General features: G+C 41.2%; 1 protein-coding gene across 1 annotated transcript in view; it reads left to right on the forward strand.

The window, feature by feature from the left end:
* Window positions 1–607: 607 nt before the first annotated feature.
* TARBP1 (TAR (HIV-1) RNA binding protein 1) overlaps window positions 608–22167 on the forward strand; it is a 63263-nt gene continuing 41703 nt past the window's right edge. The window contains exons 1-10 of the mRNA XM_068547595.1: window positions 608–1565; window positions 6384–6481; window positions 7924–7993; window positions 10172–10320; window positions 11405–11457; window positions 13162–13259; window positions 15729–15864; window positions 16813–16909; window positions 18071–18160; window positions 21319–21460. Coding sequence (XP_068403696.1) covers window positions 629–1565; window positions 6384–6481; window positions 7924–7993; window positions 10172–10320; window positions 11405–11457; window positions 13162–13259; window positions 15729–15864; window positions 16813–16909; window positions 18071–18160; window positions 21319–21460 — 1870 coding nt within the window. The 5' untranslated portion in view covers window positions 608–628. The remainder of the gene's footprint in view (window positions 1566–6383; window positions 6482–7923; window positions 7994–10171; window positions 10321–11404; window positions 11458–13161; window positions 13260–15728; window positions 15865–16812; window positions 16910–18070; window positions 18161–21318; window positions 21461–22167) is intronic.

Below are 22167 nucleotides of genomic sequence, written 5' to 3' on the forward strand. Positions count from 1 at the left end.
TTGGGGGACCACGTGTGGGAGCATAAGCATTGTGTGCGAAGGGCTGCATGCAAGAGTCCGCTTGGGCATTTGACTGCCAGCGTCGTGGTGGGTATCTCGTTTTCAGCCCTATCCCTGGCTCATGGCTATAGTACTTTTAACGGCCTCTACCTCATTCTTGGGTTTTCGTTATTTATTTTTCAAGAAGATGTCGGGAACCCATTCCGGACCCACTGTGTCAGTCTCTGTGTGGGTGGTGCCAGGCTGCACCTTTTTGAAAATGAGCTTCTAGGTGATGGTGAGTACACCTTCCTGGTGTACCTCTGGCCCATCCTCACAGGCACGCCTGCATGATTTAAAGCCCTCGGGCAGGCCAATCTCCAATTAGGAATCGATGGAGTTGGCATAGATACGACATTAACGTTTCACGAGGGCCTCTTTTCCTCTTACAAAAGTAAGGGGCGGAAGCGAGAGTATCAGATCCAAGGCAGCTCTGGTGAGACCTGCCCAAAGCTCGCCTAGTGGGACTAGGGCGGGGCTGCAAGCCCCCTACCTGCGGGCGCGCGCCCGGGCCCACCGTGCACGCGCACGCACTAGCGCACGCCGGCGTCTTCCCGTGGGCGCTCGGGGCCGGCGGCGGGCGGGGCAGATGGAGTGGGTGCTGGCGGATGCGCTGCTCTCGCAGAGCCGGGACCCCCGGGTCCTGCTTGGGGCGCTGTGCTGCGAGGAGGCGTCCGCGGAGCGCGTGGAGACGCTGCGCTTTCTTCTGCAGCGACTGGAGGACGAGGAGGCGCGCGGCGGCGGCGGCGGCGCGGGCGCGCTCCCGGAGGCGGCGCGCGAGGTCGCCGCCGGGTACCTGGTGCCGCTGCTGCGGGGCCTGCGCGGGCGCCCAGCGGGCGGCGCGGACACCGGCCCAGCGGCCCGCCAGCGCCGGCGCGTGATGAGAGCGGCGGGCGCGGCCCTGCACTCGTGCGCCCGCCTCGCCGGGGGCCCGCATTTGGCGGCCGCGCTGGCCGAGGAGGCGCTGCGCGACCTGCTCGCCGCGGGCCCCGCGCCCGGCCTCGAGGGGGCCGTCGAGGCGGCTGTGGAGGTGCTAGCGGCCGTGGGGCCCTGCCTGCGGCCCCGCGAGGACGCGCCGCTGCTGGAGCGGGTGGCGCGGGCCGCCCTCGCCCTGGCGCTAGGCGGGGACGAGGCGGGGCCCGCCGAGGGTGCGGCGGCGCTGGTGGCCGGGCGGCTGCTGCCGGCGCTGGGCCGGTGCGGCGGGGCGGCGCTGCGGGCCGTGTGGGGCGGGCTGGTCGCCCCCGGGGCGCCCGAGGGGCCGGGCCGCGTCGAGCCGAAGCTGCTGGTGCTGAGCGCCCTGGCGGAGAAGCTGCTGCCCGAGCCCGGCGCGGAGCGCGCCACGGCGGCGCGCGACGCGGGCCCGGACGCCCGGCGCTGCTGGCGCTTCTGGAGGACGGTGCAGGCGGGGCTGACCCGGGCCGAGGACGCCCTGACGCGCAAGCGGGCGCGCTACCTGCTGCAGCGCGCGGTGGAGGTGTCGGCGGAGTTGGGGGCCGACTGCGCGTGCGCCCCCCAGGAAGGAACCGGTACTTGCTTCTTTGCCCCCGGGCCTGTCCCTACCTGGCTTTACTGGGAGGGAGGCCCCCTGCTTCCGACAGTCAGCTCCTGGGGTCGTCTCCGAGATACGTACTGAATTGGGTTATTCTCATGGTCCCCATAAAGCCTGAAAAACCTTGGGAACCTCATGTCGAGGGTGTTTTCTGAACTGACACAGATCACTGCAGTCGAGAAGAGTCTGCGTCTCCTCAACTTTCTGACTCAGAGCAGGTGGAATACTGCATCCGTGGAATAATTTAGGCACGAGCCCAGGCAGGATTTTATAGACCAAATTTGCACTGTATCGTGGTAGGTCCGTTCTAGCAGAAAAGAAGTGTTAGCGCCCATCAAATTGAAAGGAAAATTATTTTTCCTTTCACTGAGCGAAAATTATTGAAAGGAAAAAATTATTTTTCCTTTCCTTTTCACAATTCACTGAGCGATGAATTGAGTCTCGAGTGTTAGTTTCCATGACACAATTCTATCACATTCTTTTGAAATTTCCCTTGGTAGTTCTCTTAGCAGGATTTATTAATATTTGTTAAGCATATGGGCCTTAAGTCGACCTTTGGAGAGTATTTTTGAAATTGATTTAGTTGAATGAGGTTTTAATTTTTTTACATTTTGAGCCTGTGCTTCCTACCACTTTATTGCAGAACAAGAGTAGATGAAGTAGCAGGGCCTCCCTTCAGTTTGGTATGTTCCCATTGATTGAGTTGTTCACTGAAATTATGTGAAAGTACGCTTGTCATCTTAAATTAATTCTGAGCTATCATAAAGTCAAAAATGGATTGACTGATTCAAAACTGCCTCAATAGATAGAAAATGTCTACTTTTTCAACTGGAGCTGCCTACTTATTTATACTGGTAAAGGATTTTTGTTTGGCTGAAGTTGTGAGTAGATTAGATTTTTATATAAGCTTAAAACATCAGGTAGTAAATATTTTAACAGTCCACAAGTTGATCATCCAATGAGAGTTGTCACTGGAAAACATTTTTTAAATTACCAAAGTTAAACACTCATTTATTTTAAAGAGTCAGTCATTCTGCAGTTTTGAAGATAAGCAGTGGTCTTATGCTTGTGCCCCCGCCCATTTCCTTCATTTCAGAGGGTAGCCACTTTTACCTCTTTTAGCTGATTATTTTGGTATTTACCGCCATATCTTGAAATGATCTAGTAATGTCATGAAGTCCAATGTCATACTTGTAATTTTGGTTAAATGTGAGTTCAACAAAATTATGACTATGAAAATACTGTTCACAGGTGACCTATGTATATATGATGGGTTTGTTGTTTTTTTTTCCTTCCTGCAGGTTTTTCCTAGATTAATGTCATTTATGTTTGGTTGTCTCCATACTTATCACTAATTCAGCCCCAGATTCTTAGTTAATTGTCTCAATCCTTCCTGTACAAAGTCAGATCATCAGGCATTATGAATTTTCCTGAAGAAGTGTCTCCTAGAGTCCTCTTACAAGCTCAGTCTGGTGCACAGCTGGCATTCTTAGATCTGCCTTCCCTGTCATCTGGGGGATTCCCTTCACCTGATTCTGTGTTGGAGCTCTTGTTTCCTGGAGTTCATCCTCTTTTTTTGGTTGACTCATTTGTTTTGGTGTAGTGTATTTTCTAATAGTTCCCCGAGATAAAATTTTTTAAGACCTTGCCTATCTGATAATTTAATCAAAGGATCCTTTATGTCTGATATGTTTTCATTGTTATCGTTTCTATCTGTCACTTTTTTATAGTTTCCATCTCCTGAAAATCCCCAACTGTTCATGCATGTTGTCTACCTTTTCCATTAGATCCTTTAACATACTCAGCATAGTTATGTACAAGTTCTGTACTTGGACCATATCTGAGTTGGGTTTTGTTTTCTGTTTTATCTCTTGGCAGTGGGATCACTTTTTTCAGCAGAGACTGAAATATTTATGCCTTCGAGATAGGCACTCCTCTCTGTTAGACTCTTTGGGTTGAGTCACTCTGGTGAGCTGGCTTTGGATTTTGTTGGTGGTGGATTGTTGCCTCCTGATGTTTAGTGTGAAGCCTGTAAGGTTTTTCTCAGTGTTGTAGTTTTTCTCGAGCCCTCGATGCCGACTCCACGGACGGAGAGCTTCCTCCATGCCTCTGTCCTTCCCTCAAGGGTAGACTGCTGATGTTTGTTACCTGGTGCAAAGCTTGAGATGGGGAAGGAGGGAACTTTTCATTTCTCCTACAACAGGCTCTTCTTAGGCCCCATGTGCCCGATCCTTAGGGTTCAAACTTTTTAGCCATCTCTGCTCCCTCTCCAGTGGCACATAACCTCTGCCTCCCACTTAATGAAGGGTTAAGAGTTTCCTTAACTTCTCCTGTGGCGGCTGCATTCTGCTTGTATCTGTGGTGGGTCTTGGGTGCTGATATTCTGCCCTTCCTCCACAGCAGCAGACCTGCTTCATATGAGTGCCGGACACATAAGAGGCTTTCCTCGTGTCAGTGCAGGGTCGAGGGGAGAGCAAGTTTTTAGCCATCCCCAGGGGCAGCCAACTTTGCCTGGTATGAGAGCAGGGACAAGGGTGGGATTGTGGGAGGGTTTCCTCCGGGGGCCGACAGCTTTGGCCTCCTGTCAGGGAAGGGTCCAGGGTGCAGGCATGCGTCTTCAGTTGACCACCACCTTGTACTCCTGCAGGGCATGGATGGGCTGCCCTTTCAAACCTCGGTGGGCCCTGCATGCCCACGCCTCCAGGGTCCCCTGCCCTGCCCACAGTCTTTCTTGAACACATGGGAGCGGCCTTGAGGAAAAGAGCTGCTGAGTGGGTGTGGACTCCCTTGGGGTTCCCAGAGTTTCTAAGTTGTGCACACTTGGCCTTTAAAAACTTGTCAATTTTTTATTTTATTTTTTAACTGCAGTTCGTGTGTCCTGTCTTATTCTTGGAGAGGCTTTTTGCCCTTTGGAATTCAGAGAGCAATGCAATCTCAGCTCTCTGATGGACCGCCCCCCACCCCCCCACCAAAGTTTAGGGTTTGGTTGATAATCCAGCCTCTTTCTTCTCTTTGTTGGTGTGGCAATAATGTTTTCTTGTGGTTTTCTTGGAAGCCAAGACCAAGCGTATCTAGACACTTTTATTTTGCCCTCACATTCAACTGATGGTTTGATTGGGGTAGAATTCTGGCTTGGAAAACATTTCTGTTCAAAATTTTAAAGGCATCCATCTGATGTCTTAGAAGCTCGAGCTCCGATTGTTACTGTTGAGAAGTCTGAAACCATTTGAATCGTGTTTATTTGTGTGTGATCTGTTTCTTCTCCATGGGTGATTATAGAGACGGTGTCCCCAGCTTTCTGCCATTTCGGTTTTGAGGGCCTGTTTACATCCTGGTGTAGGGCACTCGGACCTATTCAATCTGGAAATCATGTCCCTCGGTTCTGAGAACTGCTCTTGTATTACTTTGATTTCCTCCCTTCCTTTTTTGCTTTCTGTTCTCTTTTCGGTTATTGAACCTCCTGGACTGGCCTTTAACACATCTCTTCTCTCCTGTTTTCTATGGTTTTGTCTTTTTGCTCCACTTCCTGGGTGATTTCCTCAACTTTATTTCCAGTCCTTTCTTTGAGTTTCTTTTTTTTGCTCTCAGATTTTTATTCTCATGAGATCTTTTTTGTTCTTGGAGTGCCCCCTTTTTAATAGTATCCTGTTTTTATATCATAACTACACTATCTTATCTCCCTTTAAAATATTAGTGAAAGTTTTTTCTTTTTTAGGTTTTCTTTTTCCTGTGTAGTTTTGTTTTCTCCAGATTTCCTTGTTTATTTGTTTTGGTCTAGATCTTTAGTGTAGAGGTTTCCCTAGATGTCTGGTGAGCCTTAGACACCTGCTTATATGTAAGAATGTGGGACGAAATGTCAAGTTTAAAGCTCTAAACACATGAGTGGTGCTTGTTGACTGTGCACTTCGCTGTAAGGTGATCTGGCCAGGGCATTTTGTTAGGTAAATCTCTGGTGAAAGTATTTTCAGGTCTTTCCTCTTGGGGTGGCCACATGCCATGGAGAAGGTCCTCTGGGACCTGAGAGGCCAAGACAGTGATGGGGGCAGGTGGAAGGAGGTCTCAGCATCCAGGGTGCATACATGTTCATTTCCAGTTTTCATGTGGCACTCACCCTTACCTCAGCCGTGTCCAGTGCCCCTCAATCTGGAGACCCACTCTTTTACCTTTCCCAGAGAATAAATCCCAGTCTTTTTCCTGTTCAGAACACAGGAAAGGGCATCTGGGGATGTGTTTCTTAAACACATTAAACAAATCCTGTTTAGTTTAGCCTTGATTTTCACCTCTACTTACTGAAGTATTTTTTGCTGCCAATTCCTGAGACTTGGGGGGATTTTGTAGTGTGAATCAGATTTTTTTCTTTGCTTTCCTTGTGCCAACTTAATAGTCACTTTTCTTGATTCTGTTCGCTTTTCATCTGATTCGTGGATCCTTATTTCATTGCTGTTGTCTGCTCCCCTGTTTTCTCCATTCTTGGGTTTTTGCCTTTGAAAAATCTCTTACTGTTATAGTGAGATTCTTAGGGAGAGAAAGTAGAGTACATGTGTTCAAATCTGTCATCCTTACCCAGAGTTCCAAGGTAGTAACCTTAATTTTTTTTGAAAAAACCTCCTTTTGAGATTCTTGTTTGCCAAGCCTCCTACCTAGGCTCTAATCCAGGGGCACCCTCCATTGTTAGAGAAAACAACATTTGGTAATAGTAGCATAATTTTAAGAACTGTTATCATTTAGAAGTTTATGAAATTTTCTAATTTAGGAACTAAATCTAGGAACTAATTTTCTTTTTAAACCATATCAGGCCCAAGTCTGTTTTGGTGGTCTGAGAAGAAAAAAGATGAGCTTCTAAAGTTTTGGGAAAACTATATTTTAATTATGGAAACTCTTGAAGGAAATCAGGTAAGTGTTTTCATATTTTAACAAATCCTATGTAGATGCAGTTTTGGGGGTTTTTTTCCCAAACATTCTGTAAAAGCAATACAAAAAGGCCAACTTGGATATAGCATAATGGAGTCCAAGCGTACTTTTTTTTCTGGCATAGGTGCAATTTAAGATTGACTATAAACTCAGGAAATTAAAGAATACTTTCAGCTGACTTAAGTTATCATTCAAAGAATTCAGTCTTATTTGATCTTCCCTTGACATTTACTTCTAAAATGTTTACCAGTTTTTAGTTTCTTGATGTTATGAATAATCTCCTAAGAAATACACACTAAGGGAAATGTTACTTAAAGTCCGAGGTAAATTGTTATTAAGTAAATAATGACCCTATAATGGCCCTTAGATTTTGTAGATTTCCTTCCTTCCTTCCTTCCTTCCTTCCTTCCTTCCTTCCTTCCTTCCTTCCCTCCTTCCTTCACTCCTCCTTCCCACCCTCCTCCCTCCCCCTCCCTCCCCCTCTCTCCCTCCCTCGTCCCTTCCTCCTCTCTCCCTCCCTTGTCCTTCCCTCCTCCCTCCCACCCTCCTCCCTCCCCTCCCCCTCCCTCCCCCTCTTCCTCCCTTCCTCTCTCTCTTACATCTTTGCATTCTTGGTCCTGAGAATGGAAACTTGAAAAATCATTTGCAGTTGACTTTGAGTTCATTTTTGTAGGATCTTAGAGTTTTTAAGTTGAGAAGAATCTCTTAAGATTACCTACTCTAGTGCAGTGTTCTCAAACTTTAACTAGAATCACCCAGATGGCTTATGAAAGTGTCCGGCCCACAGAGTTTCTGATTCAGTAGGTCTGTGGTGGGGCCTGAGAATTCAGATATTTTACATGTTCCTAGGAGAGCCATAAGCCGCCGTCTGGGCACCACACTTGGAGAACCCCTGTTGTAGGGGTTCCCAGTCCGTAGCTGCGGGGCCCGCCATCGTGGAGCCACTGGGAGGTGTCAGTCCAGATGCATTGTTTGTGGACTAAAATAATTACTCATATGTACTAAATATATGTCGATACAAGGATGAGCAGTAAAGGAAAAGCATTTCTAAACACATATAAACTGTTACGGTTTTCCTGAATCAGTATATCCTTAAGACCCTCACTATTTAGAAACTGTGATTTACCTTTAGTTTGTAAGGGTATGTAAATTAGACGCTGGTATCTGTAGCAGAGGCTAAGAATGAAGAGCATTGAACTCTGAACTGACTCTACTTCTAAATGTGTGGCCTTGAACAACGTGAGTAACTAGATAAAGCGTTGCAGTATTTTTTCCTCTTTGTAATATATTGGTATACAGGCCCTGCCTATTTTCCAGGGTGGTGAGGAGGAACAGAGTGACTGTTGTATAAATAGATGAAAAGTCTTCTGAGTTTTGAACGGTGAATTTTCATTTCCTGTGGCTTTTTGCTTTTGTTTTTTCAGATACATGTTATAAAGCCAGTTTTACCAAAGCTAAACAGTCTGTTTGAATATGCAGTGTCAGAGGAAAATGGTAACAGTTACTTTTATTTTGCTTTTTTATAACACTTATAGTTTTTCCCCTTAATTTTATAATTAACTTTTATTCATTGTAGAGCATGTTATAGGAATATATGAATTTACTGCTACCAAGAGACAGCTGCTAACATTCCAGATACATACCTTGTGGATTGATTGTTCATAATGTTTTTTTCTCACTCAGCAGTATAACCAAATGCATTTACCTATGTCCTTAAATAGTTTTTGAGAATTTAATTTTAAATGGCTGCAGAGTTTTCTATAATTTAGAGGTATGGTAATTTATAAACTTCTGATTATAGAAAATTTCAGACATTCACGGAAGGAGAAGAGTTTGTATGATGAACCCCACCACCCAGCTTTAGCAGTGATCAACTTACGCCAGTCTCTGTCTTACATCATAGGTGGCCTCTCCTGCTCCCTCCCCATCAAATGATTTTGAAGCACATTCCTAGACAGCATATCATTTCATCTGTAATTTTTTTCAGTATATATCCTTAAAAGATAAGGACTCTTTGGTAATGTTTTGATCATGGTGTATTATTCATTTTTAATAAGAGCTCTTTGGTATTATATATTTTAAGTGCTTTCCATCCTTATTCTCTTAATATATCTATTTCATTGTTAGAGTTATTTTCTTGAGGTTTTAGCTATTGTTCTGTAGGTTGGGCTTCTTAGGAAGAGAAAATTCCAAGATGCTATTTTAAATATGGTTTTTAAGTCCTTTATTAGTTCTATATTATGAGAGCTTTTTAGGAGAAATAAAATGAAGCTGGAGCTTCCTAAAATTATTTTATGAAATTAAGTTTAGATCAACGAGACAGCTAAATGCAAGCTAATGGTGTTTTGTATTCATATGAATGATAAAATGCTACATTATCATGTTTGCACATGAGAAATAACCTAGGTAAATGGGTTTTAGTGCCTACTTTAGATAATTACAACTTTAATAGTTTGACCCCTTAGGAACTGAGCTTTATTCAGCTGATTGCTATGGTTGTTTTCTGATACACTGGGATTTTTCACAGACCATAAGAATCTGTAGTCCCACCTGGGGCTAGAATTTAATTGAATCCTGTTGTGACTTCACTTATGCATTTACTATTAAAATGATTCTGTTATTACCACGTTTTGCCCATAGCTCTTGGCAAACCAAATCAAATAGCAGTGACAGATTTTGAAAAATCACCACTGCCAAAGGATTGAACAAGCATCTTGGTGTAAATTACAAAAAAAAAAAAAAAAAAGGACTGATTTATTTATAGAATGCCATGAGTTAAAAATGCGGAGTTTTTTTTCTAATAGTGTTAAAGGATATTTCAAAAAAGTTAAAGTATGTCCAAGGTACATACTCCATTTTTTGTTTCTCACTCACTTGTATATTTACTTAGTAGATGTTTACCTAGTGTCCAATACATGCTAAGCGCTGGGATAAAGTGGTGAGACAGATGTACTGTTTTTCACTTGATTTTTGTCTGTTTTCCAGGAAAAAATAGCTTTGATTATAAGTTCTAGACAGGCAACAAACAAGAGGCAGAAATGGAGTTATCTAGTGAGTGAGGCCATACCTTGGAGAGGGCAGCTAGGAAAGACCCGCTTGAAGAGTGACATGGAAGTTGAGGAGACAGCTCTGGGTGCAGAAGCCCTGAGATGGAAACAGCTCAGTGGGGTGGAGGACCAGACCAGTCAGCCACAGCCCAGTGGCGTAGGAAGGCGGGGTAAGGTTGGAGTAGTTGTCAGAAGCAGTTCATGCCTCGCTTGTTTTTTAGTCTGAGTTTTGAGAAGCCACGCAGGGGTTTTAAATAGAGCAGGGACAGTTTCAGGTTTCTGTATGAAAAATGGATTGAAGTAAGGTGAGAGAAGAATTGGTTGAAATCACCCCAAACCTAAAGTTTCAACCTGCGTGGGGTCTTATTTAATTTTTGTACCCTGTAGCCGCTATGACATTAGCTTGCAGTCTTTCTAAATGAATCTCTCTGAAAATGGAATACCAAATACTGAAGTTATTTTGGTTATTCAGTAATTAAACATCCTCAGATGCGATTAAAAAGAGACTCAGTTTTGCAGTGTTGTAATGAAGTTAATGTGTTTGTGTTTATTTTTGAATATGTAGTTTACATGGGGCAACATAATGTGAGAATCTTAAGTCAACATTCGGTGTTTATTTCCACAGGATGTTGGCTCTTTCACCCATCCTGGCATCTGTGCATTTATAAAAGAATGTTTGAAAGTGAAAATAAAATCCTGACCAAAGAAGGCGTTACCCATTTTTTGGAGCTCTATGAAACAAGGGTTCTTCCATTTTCAGCAGAATTTTCTGAGGTAATGACAGCCTTTCCCTTTCCTTTTTCCCTTTGTCAAAAGATGAGGGGGCGAAGGTATTTGTTTTATCCTATGTGATCTTCAAAAATATATAGTAGGGCTTGAAAATCGCAAGTAACATTTTAGAGATTTGCATACAACAAATCCTATTTCTCTAAACTTAGCTATCATACTTGGAGAACGCTTTCTGTAATGTAGTTTGTCGATAGGCTTCCTGCATCATTACCAGTAGTTCTTTGGTATCAATATTCTGATCAAAAGTCAACAGCATGAAAACTGGTATAGAAGCGTGTTAGTGATACTGTTTCCACAGTTCTGAATCACTGAATTGTCGCTCTTTGTTTAGTAATGCTACTCCCCCAGTTTTGAGTCAATGAATTACTATCTACTGTACTGAGCAGAGGTTGCCTTTAGAGCTATATTATTAGCATCTATGCTTCCATTTTTCAGAAATCACACAAATCAAAGAGATTGTGAGAACTACAGCTGTGATTTAAAGTTTTATGTTATGGTGCCACATGAATCAGGTGATCACTGACGTAGGTATAGTAATTTACCTCTCGTTTAGAGGTAACTGAAGTAAACGTTCCTAATTGTCCAACTACATGTATAGTGTTTTAATATGCATCATTTTTCTACATTCTCCTAGCCTTCTTGCATTTCCTGGAAGCTTGGTTTTGTCTAGTAATATTTTTGAAGATATGCTTTTCCCCCTTTATCTTCCAGGCATAGGGGCTTGAATTTTCTCTTGCGTATCTTTTTGTTTTTCCTTTGTTATTACCTTTATTTTCCACCATGTGTCCCTTCTTTGGATTCTTTTCTTCCTTCTTAGCACAACATGTACTCTCCTCTCAGTATTCCATATGTTTTTATCAGGTGGGAAAATTCGGTATTTGTTTTGTCCTTCTGGTGGAATTAAGGTATCCTCCAAGACTATTATACACCAACCTACAGCATGAGAGATCAGCTTTGCTTGTAACAACTCTTCTGGTGCCCTGTGTAGGATGTGCAGTTACAGCAAGCTGACTGTTGAAAATTACAGTTACAACTTAACATCAAATACTTTTTTCCTTTTTTTTTTTAGTTTATTATTGGGCCGTTAATGGATGCACTTTCAGAGAGCTCTCTATACAGCAGGTAAACAAACATTGTTATTTAGCAGCAATGCAGTCATATGTATTTGGTATATAAATTCAATGTGATTATGAAATATGACCAGGTTGTTTAATGAATTTGGTACACGAATATACGTTGCCTTGTAGATATTCAGCTTTTTCTAACCATGGCATCCCTTCTGTGTTTGTTATTCTTCTTGCCTTTCTTCCAGTAGTTGTGTCAGGTGTTTTTCTTTTTCTTTTCTTTCCTACTTTGAACCCATCCATTCTTGGGCTTTTGGGAAGGATATCTTACATAGCTACTTCTTTTCCCTTACTCCTGATTTCTGCCCTCTTGGAAATTGTAGTGGCTTTGGCTAACCAACACTTGACACTTTTTAAACTTTTGATCTTGACTTAATAGAAAAGTTGTGAGAATAATACAAAGAATTCTCATTTATCTTTTATCCACATTCCCTAAATGATACTGTTAAACCATATTTGCTTAATCGTCATCTCTCTCCCTGTGTGTGTGTGTGTATGTGTGTGTGTGTGTGTATACCTCTGTTTCTTAGCTCTGTCTGCTGAGCAGACTTACCATCTATATTTCAGTGTCTGTCTGTCCGTCCATCCATCCATATTAAAAACCATCAGTTCACACCTGCACACCCATTTCTAGTCCACTACCACAGGGTTCATTCTAACTTTCCCCTTTCCATATCTGACGGTGGAGGCCATTCTCCATGACATATCGCTTATTCGACACCATTACCCTTTGTCAAGGTTGATACTGGGAAGAGCTTGTCAGTATTGTCCCTTTTCCTCATTTTTTGAGCATTACCTGTACTCTTGAATTATATCTTCAAAAATTTCCCTTGCTTTTGAAATTATGTTGTCTAATTTTGAAAACTAAGTTTATTTATACTTGCAAGTCTTTTGTTTGGTATATCTCTAATAGAAAAAAACTCTCACCACCAACTTCTTTAAAATTTTTAAGTTAGTCTGTGCTAAGTTATATTAATATTTAGTCCTATTTAGTATCGAAAGAGCATAGCAATGCTAGATTTGCCAATTATTTTTGATTTTCAAATCATTACTGTTGAATAGTTTTCTGAAGCAATTAGACGACTGGAAAGCAGTAAAGCCAACTTGGTGCTTTCTGAGAGTTGACAAACACATTTATTACGAAATGCCTTCAGTTCCCTTAGCACCCTAATGTGTTCAATTAACAGATAATGTCCCTGGCCGAAGCATATAGCAAAAGAAAAAAATGTGACTTTAGTAGATGTTAACAATTAAATGCTCTTGCAAAAGTTACTTATTACTAACATATGTCTTTCTGTGAATGTTATTTCTTTTATTTAATACTTAAAGATTTAAAATCATTGGATTAGGTGTTGGGAACAATAAAATATAATTTTAAATTATCATTTTTAGACTTTTTTTAAAACGATACTATTTGGCAAGATTCATGTATGTGTGTCAGAGAAAGTATCATAAAAAAGAAATCCATGCCTGCTTAGTATAGCACATCACTAACTCACGTCTGTTTTCCTAGAAGATCCCTGATGTTTTTATCAGAAGGGTCCTCAAGATTTTACTGAAAAATAAAATGCAGGTTTAGAAGAAGAAGATGGTTTTATTGTTTTATTGTTGAAAGACATTTGGGCCATATTCCATTTAGTTTCAGTATACTTATTTGTAAATAGATTTAAAATATTTGTTTTTTTTTCCCCTTTGTCTGTAGGTCCCCAGGCCAGCTGATAGGAAGTGGTTCTCCATTGGGATTGAAATTACAGAAGTTCTTAGTCACTTACATTTCTCTTCTTCCAGAAGAAATAAAGAGTATGTGTCAGCAAAGAGTTTCATTTTATTAGCTTAAATTTTTAGTATGTTGGTTGTAAGCACCAACCTATGACTATTATAATCAGTATTATCAAAATAGTTCCTTTTTCCAGAATATGCAAATTTTGTCAGAATTATACACATGTCCATTGAAACTGAGTACACAATTTTACTTTTGTATATAACATGATACCAGTATTGGTATCCGTAGCATGGAAGCAGTTTTGGAATGTGTGCTGCAGTTTGCCGTTCTTTCCAATTGTCTCTATTCAGTTTCAAAAATTAGCGAAAAAATAGGTCGAAGAAAGAAAGAACCTGGGCTTAGGAAAAAGTTATAAACAGAATATCTATTGTGGCAAAGCTGTCCCTTTATAGATATTGACTCAGAAGGATAAGAAAGAAAAAAATGCTTTTTGTAAGACCTTGTATCCTAGAAATATCCCACTTCTTCAGGTTGGAGATGTATTTTTCTTTCTGATGAGCTATGTTGGTAAGCAAAGCACAAAACCAGTGTTATTTTTGCTTGAGTAGCAGGGCCCACTCACTCTTCTTTCCGAGTCTTTTTTTCATTCTGGGCTTTGTGACTTAGAAAGTGACCCTGGCTATGAAATATATATACGTTTTCTTTTGTATTTAATCTGCAAATAGGGTGAACGATGACCAGTGGCACTGTGTATTCAAAAGTCAGGGGAGAAAGAGAAAAGATGGTCACCTGTATATCACAACTCTAGATTTATAGAAAACGGATTGTTTTGATTACTTTTTTAAAAAGTTAAACTGGAGAAGATAACTGTCAGAGCCATTCTTTAGTTTGCTAGAATTTGGAAGTTTACAGTCTGGGGATTAACTTGCCGACCACATTGGCACATCTCACGTCCACAGCTCAGTGTGAGTGACATGACGGTGATCAGTGCCCCCTAGAGCTTGAGCGCCTAGAGTTTGCGGCCGTGTGACCCTTGGCAGGGTGGTGAGTGAATAAGCAATAGAGGCTTGGCTGTTGCCATCCTCCTTGTGTCACGAGAGAGCTATGAGGCAGAAGATGGAAACTTAATTAGTCCAACAGGAGGGAGGGCAGGTAGAATGTTTATTTACAGTTTTTACTTTGTAGTTTTTTCTGTCAGCAGTATCCTAAGCGTATCTAGTTCTGGGCTAGGCACTTTGGGAGATACAAAATACATGTAATACCCTTTCAGGAGCGTCCAGGGATTTCTTAAAAGTCATTCTAAGTGATGATCTCAGGAAACACATTTTTATTAACCACATGACTTGAAGATCCTTAAGATCCCACATATTAGCAGAGAAAGCAAGATAGAGCCCCATCCTTTTGTATCTCAAAATACTTAAATTAATTACAGTGATTCGGTCCAGGGTAGGTATGACATAACCGGTGAGAAAGATCTAATATTACTGTTTGCAGATACCAGAGGCCAGCTACCATAGGTACTTCTTATCCTGTGTTCCTTTAATACCTCCAACAGATGAAGGGTTTCCAACAGTAAAAAATTTATCTTTTACCTTAACTATTAAATATATAGCTACGTGGTTATCAGAATTTCTACAATACACTAGAATACTTACCTTATTAAAAAGGAATGAAATTGAAATGACATTGATTTTTTTTTTTTTTTGTTCCCAACAGCTTTATTGAGATATAATTCACACACCATAAAATTCACCCTTTTAAATTGTTCAGTTCAGTGGTTTTTAGTATATTCACGAAGTTATACAACTATCACCACTAATTCCAGAATATTTTCATCATCCCCAAAAGAAACTCCTTGCCCATAAGTAATCAAGTCTCATTTTCCTTTCCCCTGGCTCCCGTCAGCCACTAATTTACTTTCTGTCTCTCTAGATTTGCCTCTTCTAGACATTTCATATAAATGGAATCATATAATATGTGGCCTTTTATTTTATGTCTGGCTTCTTTTGCTTAGCATAATGTTTTTAAGATTCACCTATGTTGCAACATTTTTCAATATTCCATTCCTTTTTGTAGCTGAATAATATTCCACTGTGTAGATACTTCACATTCTGTTTATCCATTCATCAGTTGATAGATGTTTGGATTGTTTCCATTTTTAACTCTTATGAATAACTCCTATGAATATTCACATACAGGTTTTCATATGAATGTAATCTTCCACTTCTCTTAATTAAATACCTAGGAGTAGAATTATTAGGTCAAATAGTAACTCTATGTTTAACTTTTAAAGGAGCCACCAAACTGTTTTCCACACTGGCTGCACCATTTTACATTTCCACCAAGAATGTCTGAGAGTGCATGTCTCCACATCCTTGTTAACACTTGTTATTGTCTGTCCTTTTGACTATAGCCATCCTAATGGGTGTGAAGTTGTATCTCATTATGGTTTTTGATTTGCATCTCCCTACATAAAGTCCGATGATGCTGAGCATCTTTTCATGTGCTTGTTGGCAACAAAGATGTCTTAAAACTTTTTCTTTCAGGTAGTTTCCTGTTAAAGTTTATTCAGAAGATGACAAGCCGACATTGGTGTGCCATTCCCATTTTGTTTCTATGTAAGGCTTTGGCAAATATCCCAAGATGTAAAGCCCTGGGTATAGAAGGGCTTCTTGCCCTGAGGTAATGTACTCTGAGTATATTCACATATATTTGTCGTACCTTTCCATTAGTAAATTCTGTTTTTCCTTCTGCTTTTAAACCATAGTGGTTTTAGTTAATATTGGCATCAGGATTTTTCGCTCTTAGTTTTATATAATAAAAAAGGAAAAAAATTTATTCATGTAGTTGAACTTATTTTGTTTTATGAATTACTAATTTAAATATATGCCATAATACATACTATTGGATTATGGTCACTTTAAAAATAAGGCCAGTAAGTTGTTTTTATTACATTGATATGTAGGAAACTAGAGATAAAATAACAAATATTAATATTGATTACAAAGTATTTCAAAAAAATGTAAAATTCTTACTTTGAAATTGTCTATTTTTCTTTAATAAATTTATTTATTTATTTATTTTTGGCTGCGTTAGGTCTTAGGTCTTCATTGCTTAGGTCTTCATTGCTGCACACGGGCTTTCTCTAGTTGCGGCAAGCAGGGGCTACTCTTTTTTGCGGTGCGTGGGCTTCTCATTGCGGTGGCTTCTCTTGCTGCGGCGTGTGGATTCTAGGCACGCGAGCTTCAGTAGTTGTGGCACGCAGGCTCAGTAGTTGTGGCTCGCGGGCTCTAGAGCACAGGCTCAGCAGTTGTGGCGCACGGGCTTAGCTGCTCCGCGGCATGTGGGATATTCCCGGACCAGGGATTGAACCTGTGTCCCCTGCATTGGCAGGCGGATTCTTAACCACTGCGCCACCAGGGAAGTCCTTATCTTGTCGTTTTTAAAAGAAGATTTGTTTCGTATTAAAATTGAGCTCCACTAGAGGCCTTAATTATTTAATAGCTTTGAAATTCTCCTGGCAGTGACTGCATTAGAAAGTATAGATATATTAAATCAAGTTGTCAGTTATTACAAACTATCAGAATTGTCCTTAGACCATGGAAGTGCATGTGTTTTCTCCAATGTCAGGGACGTTCTTCAGTGCACCATGATCACACATCAGATCCTGCTGCGAGGGGCAGCGCAGTGCTACCTCCTTCAGGCGGCCATGAATCTGGTAGACGTGGTGAGTTTATCTTTCTTCCTAATGTTAACTCCAGTTTCCTAGTCTTTCTTAGTGAGCCGGTGTTCATAAAAGAGTTAACACAGCAGGCCTGTGATGCTGTCGTTAGAAAGCCCTGCTTATAAGGTTGGCCTTTGGCTGGCATCTGGGAACTTGGATTTCAGGAGGGTTCCCACCATCCTACCTACTGTGCCTGCAGTACTCATACAAACAGTGTGGTCTCTACTGAACACGTGCTTTCCTTCCTGGGGTCTGGAATTGTAGGTGCGATGCAGGGGGTGTCTGTGTGACCAGCTCCCAGTAAAAACCCTGGGTGCTGGGTCTCTAAGGAGCTCCCCTGGTAGGCATTTTACACGTCGGTGGGGTAGCTGGGTGACCATACCGGGAGAGGACTCTTGGAAGCTTTCACCTGGTTTCCTCTGTATTTTTTGTGCACGTCTTCCAGGAAATTGACATTCAAGGAAAACCTTTATTCTGTGTTTTTCACAGAGCTCCAGAAACACTACTGCTGAGAACAGGGGTCAGCAAACTTTTTTGTGAAGGGCTGGATTAGTATATATTTTAGGCTTTTTGAGTCATACGGTCTCTGTCACACCTACTCAAGAGCAGCCATAGACCGTTTATAAACAAATGGGCAGGGCTGTGTTCCAGTAAAACTTTACTTACAAAAGAGGCTGTGAGTGGTTTTGCCGACCCCCGACTTAGAGCAAGGTATCTTAACTGAAGATGCGCAACCTTCAGGGAATGAAAAGACCCGGGTCGTTTTCTTAAGGTGGGGTCATTTTTGCGGCGTTGAAAAGTAATATTCACTTTTAAGTAATCAGTAATTTCTTATAGGCTGTTTCTGATTTTGCTTTTAGATCTGTGACTGTTTTACCTCTAAGATAGCAACCTCGATTTTAAGGAAACTAGATTTATAAAGTGATCTTTCATTTTCTATAATGGTCGTATATAATTGCATATAATTGCGCGTTTGTAATCAATGTCTTCCTATTAAAAGTTGAATAATGTTTTCTTTTTAAAAAGTAGCTTTCGATTTGCCTAACAGTATTCTACTGTAAGTAGTCTGCTAGACTGCTTTTGCAGTGATTTTGATTCAGTGATGTTTGATTCAAACATTTTTAAATGAGTAATTTTTTAAAACTGCCCTGCCCACCCCCCCAGGAGAAAGTGTCCCTCTCTGATGTCTCATCTCTTGTCATGTCAGTGAGACAAGAGGAGTGCTTCGGACGAGGAACTTCATTGTGGACAGAGGTGAGCCTGAAAATAATTTAATGATAAGGTCTTTGAAAACTTTGTGAAAAATTGTTATCTAATTGAATTCATTACTAGCCTTTTATGTAAAATATGATTGCTTTGCTATCTGTCACCAGAGGTTTTTAAAACTTGTTTATTTGCTTTGAGTGGATGTAACCAGTAACGCTGCTGAGTTTCCTATGGAGAAACGGGGAGGGGCAGGAAGGATCTGGAATAGAGAAGGACCGGTTTGGGGGGGGGTCAGTGTTAGTGGGCAGATCCCGATTCCGGATGAGATGTACTGGGAGTAACGATGACGTTAGACTCAAAACCAGTAACACGACCCTCCTATTTGTCGTCTTCTGTCTGTTCTTGGCGCTTTCATCTACTCAGGCTCCCCAGCCTGTCGTGTGGGTGATCCATAATTCTTCCCAACTTTTTGCATCTCATTCACCGTGAAACCGTAAGTGTCTTGCCTTCTTCTCCAGCCGCCGCTCGTGGAGACCGTCCCCTGCGCTGACTGCTTTCTCACCGAGCCCTGTCTGCTCACCCCACGTGCAGGGCCGTGAGGTCCTGCTGTGGTCCGAGGGGCTGCCCTTCTCTGCGGGTTCCTCAGTCGTCCGTGTCCTCCTCCTTTTTGTTTTAAACTGTGGGACTCAATCCATACTGCTGGTAGCTCTTATCCAGAATCCTAATCTGTGTCTTCTCTAGGTTATATATTTTTTGAGGACAGGAACCTTTTTTTGTTTTAAATTTTGTATTTCTCCAGTGCCTAAGAGATCACTGAGGCTAGAGATGTGATTATTTCCTTTAGAAAGCAATTCCAGCTAGGTACGCCTGGAGAGAAACAAGAGAGATCAGCTTGGCTTATGTTAAAATAATTCAGGCGTGAAATAATGAGGGCATAGAGTAAGGTAATGGCAGGTAATTTTTTTGTCGAAAATATCCATGTGTAAGTGGACCTGCACAGTGTAAACCCGTGTCGTTAAGGATCAACTGTATTTTTTTTTAACATCTTTATTGGAGTATAATTGCTTTACAATGTTGTATAAGTTTCTGCTGTATAACAAAGTGAATCAGCTGTATGCATACGTATATCCCCATACACCCTCCTTCTTGTGTCTCCTTCCCACCCTCCCTATCCCACCCCTCTAGGTGGTCACAGAGCACCAAGCTGATCTCCCTGTGCTATGCGGCTGCTTCCCACTAGCTATCTATTTTACATTTGGTAGTGTATATATGTCCATGCCACTCTCTCACTTTGTCCCAGCTTACCCTTCCCCCGCCCCATGACCTCAAGTCCATTCTCTACGTCTGTGTCTTTATTCCTGTCCTGCCCCTAGGTTCATCAGAACCATTTTTTTTAGATTCCATATATATGTGTTAGCATATGGTATTTGTTTTTCTCCTTCTGACTTACTTCACTCTCTATGACGGACGCTGGGTCCATCCACCTCACTATAAATAACTCAGTTCCCTTTTTTTATGGCTGAGTAATACTCCATTGTATATATGTGCCACATCTTCTTTATTCATTCGTCTGTCGATGGATACTTAGGTTACTTCCATGACCTGGCTATTGTAAATAGAGCTGCAATGAACATTGGGGTGCATGTGCCTTTTTGAATTACGGTTTTCTCAGGGTATATGTCCAGTAGTGGGATTGCTGGGTTGTATGGTAATTCTATTGTTAGTTTTTTAAGGAACCTCCATACTGTTCTCCATAGTGGCTGTATCAGTTTACATTCCTACCAACAGTGCAGTGGGTTCCCTTTTCTCCAAACCCTCTCCAGCATTTGTTGTTTGTAGATTTTTTGGTGATGGCCATTCTGACCGGTGTGAGGTGATACCTCATCGTAGTTTTGATTTGCATTTCCCTAATGATTAGTGATGTTGAGCATCTTTTCATGTGTTTGTTGGCAATCTGTATATCTTCTTTGGAGAAATGTCTATTTATGTCTTCTGCCCATTTTTGGATTGGGTTGTTTGTTTTTTTGATATTGAGCTGCATGAGCTGCTTGTATATTAATCCTTTGTCAGTTGCTTTGATTGCAAATATTTTCTCCCATTCTGAGGGTTGTCTTTTCATCTTGTTTATGGTTTCCTTTGCTGTGCAAAAGCTTTTAAGTTTCATTTGGTCCCATTTGTTTATTTTTGTTTTTATTTCCATTTCTCTAGGAGGTGGGTCAAAAAGGATCTTGCTGTGATGTGTGTCACAGAGTGTTCTGCCTATGTTTTCCTCTAAGAGTTTTAAAGTGTCTGGCCTTACATTTGTGTGTGTGTGTGTGTGTGTGTGTTTTTTTTAAACCTAACTCTTTTTGTTTGTTTGTTTTTGGTTGTGTTGGATCTTCATTGCTGCGCGTGGGCTTTCTCTAGTTGCGTCAAGAAGGAGCTACTCTTTGTCGTGGTGAACGGGCTTCTCATTGCGGTGGCTTCTCTTGTTGCGGATCACGGCCTCTAGGTGCCCGGGCTTCAGTGGTTGTGGCTTGCGGGCTCTAGAGCGCAGGATCAATAGTTGTGGCACACAGGCTTAGTTGCTCTGCAGCATGTGGGATCTTCCCAGACCAGGGATCGAACCCGTGTCCCCTGCATTGGCAGGCGGATTCTTAACCACTGCACCACCAGGGAAGTCCTGGCCTTACATTTGGATCAACTGTATTTTAAAATGCACATATCATAGAAAATAAACTTGCAAGGAGGGTAGGAACTTCCATTATAACTTAGGTCTCAAATTCTACATTCTCTCATAAATAAATCCTTGTTTTAGTATATGAAGCTGGAATAAATTTTAATTTAAGACTGTAATTTGTTTTGCATAATGAGTTATTTTTCGTAGAGATGTTTGTTAGAACACCTTATCAAAATGTGCATTTTATATTAGGTCCTTTAAAAATTCTTGCCTGTTAATGAAGTTTATAAGTTCTTTGAAGAGGTTAGAAAACACACACACACACACACACACACACACGTACGTATGTGTATATACACACATACATGCGAACACTTTTCTGAGCTATCTGTGGAACTCAATCATGACAATAAATGTTCTGTTACTTTGTTGTATTCAGTCATTTAAATTCAGTTTATTGTGGAGGAAAGAAAATTGGCTTAGGGGAGTTAGAAACCCTTTGTTCAGTTAAGCTTTTAAAATAAGTAATAACTGTTTTCTTTTCTAGCTCTGTGATTGGCTGCGTGTTAATGAAAGCTGTTTCAGGCGACCCTCAACTTGTAGCTCCATTGGACTTCACGAGACATCCTCTTTAAATGCTTATGTAAAGAACCTAGTCCAAGAGTATATTAAGTCACCTGCCTGGGAAGGTAAGTCTGAAATCATTTTTATGGACTGATATATCCAAAACATTTTCAAAGAGCTTTTTAGTAGTTTTTCAGATGGAGATTCAGGCTTAACCAAATATATGCCGATTTATGGATGTCAGACTTGTATTTCAGCCAAATAATGTGAATAAACAGAATGTAAAAATACTGTTTCCTAACTTGTACTTTATCTGTTCTAGAACTTGAGATTTTAAACTATTTTAAACGTTTTAAGAAGTTGCCTGGGTAGGACTCGGACACAAATACATTTATTATTCTACAGTTACTGAATCTTTGTTGGCTCGATCTGCAGATGTGTTTTTGGAGCCTCGGTAGTGGAAATATTTGTAGATAAATCTGTTCATCTTTTGTTTGTTTTCAAAGCATTACATTTAGTGTGAACTGATTATGAAAAGTAATTTTAGAGAAAAATTATGTTAGTTTCTTCTTTTTACCAGATACTTAGCAAAGATCGGTTTTGCATCTTCTTTAGGGAAATGTGTTAAGACTGCGTGAGAGAAGAACCATTAGCAGATTCATTAATTAGGTTTCATTTTACGTTTCTAATGCTTCCTCATCATTAAAGTCATTAGTGATAATTGGGGTAAATTGCATCTTTGAATTTAACGTGTCTTAAATTTCCTAGCTTTGTCTCAGACCAAGTCATTTTCATCTCCCGATTTCTCTAATCTGATCATGGAATAGGTCTT

Source organism: Eschrichtius robustus, chromosome 7 (genome assembly GCF_028021215.1).
Source record: "Eschrichtius robustus isolate mEscRob2 chromosome 7, mEscRob2.pri, whole genome shotgun sequence".
Taxonomy (NCBI): Eukaryota; Metazoa; Chordata; class Mammalia; order Artiodactyla; family Eschrichtiidae; genus Eschrichtius; species Eschrichtius robustus.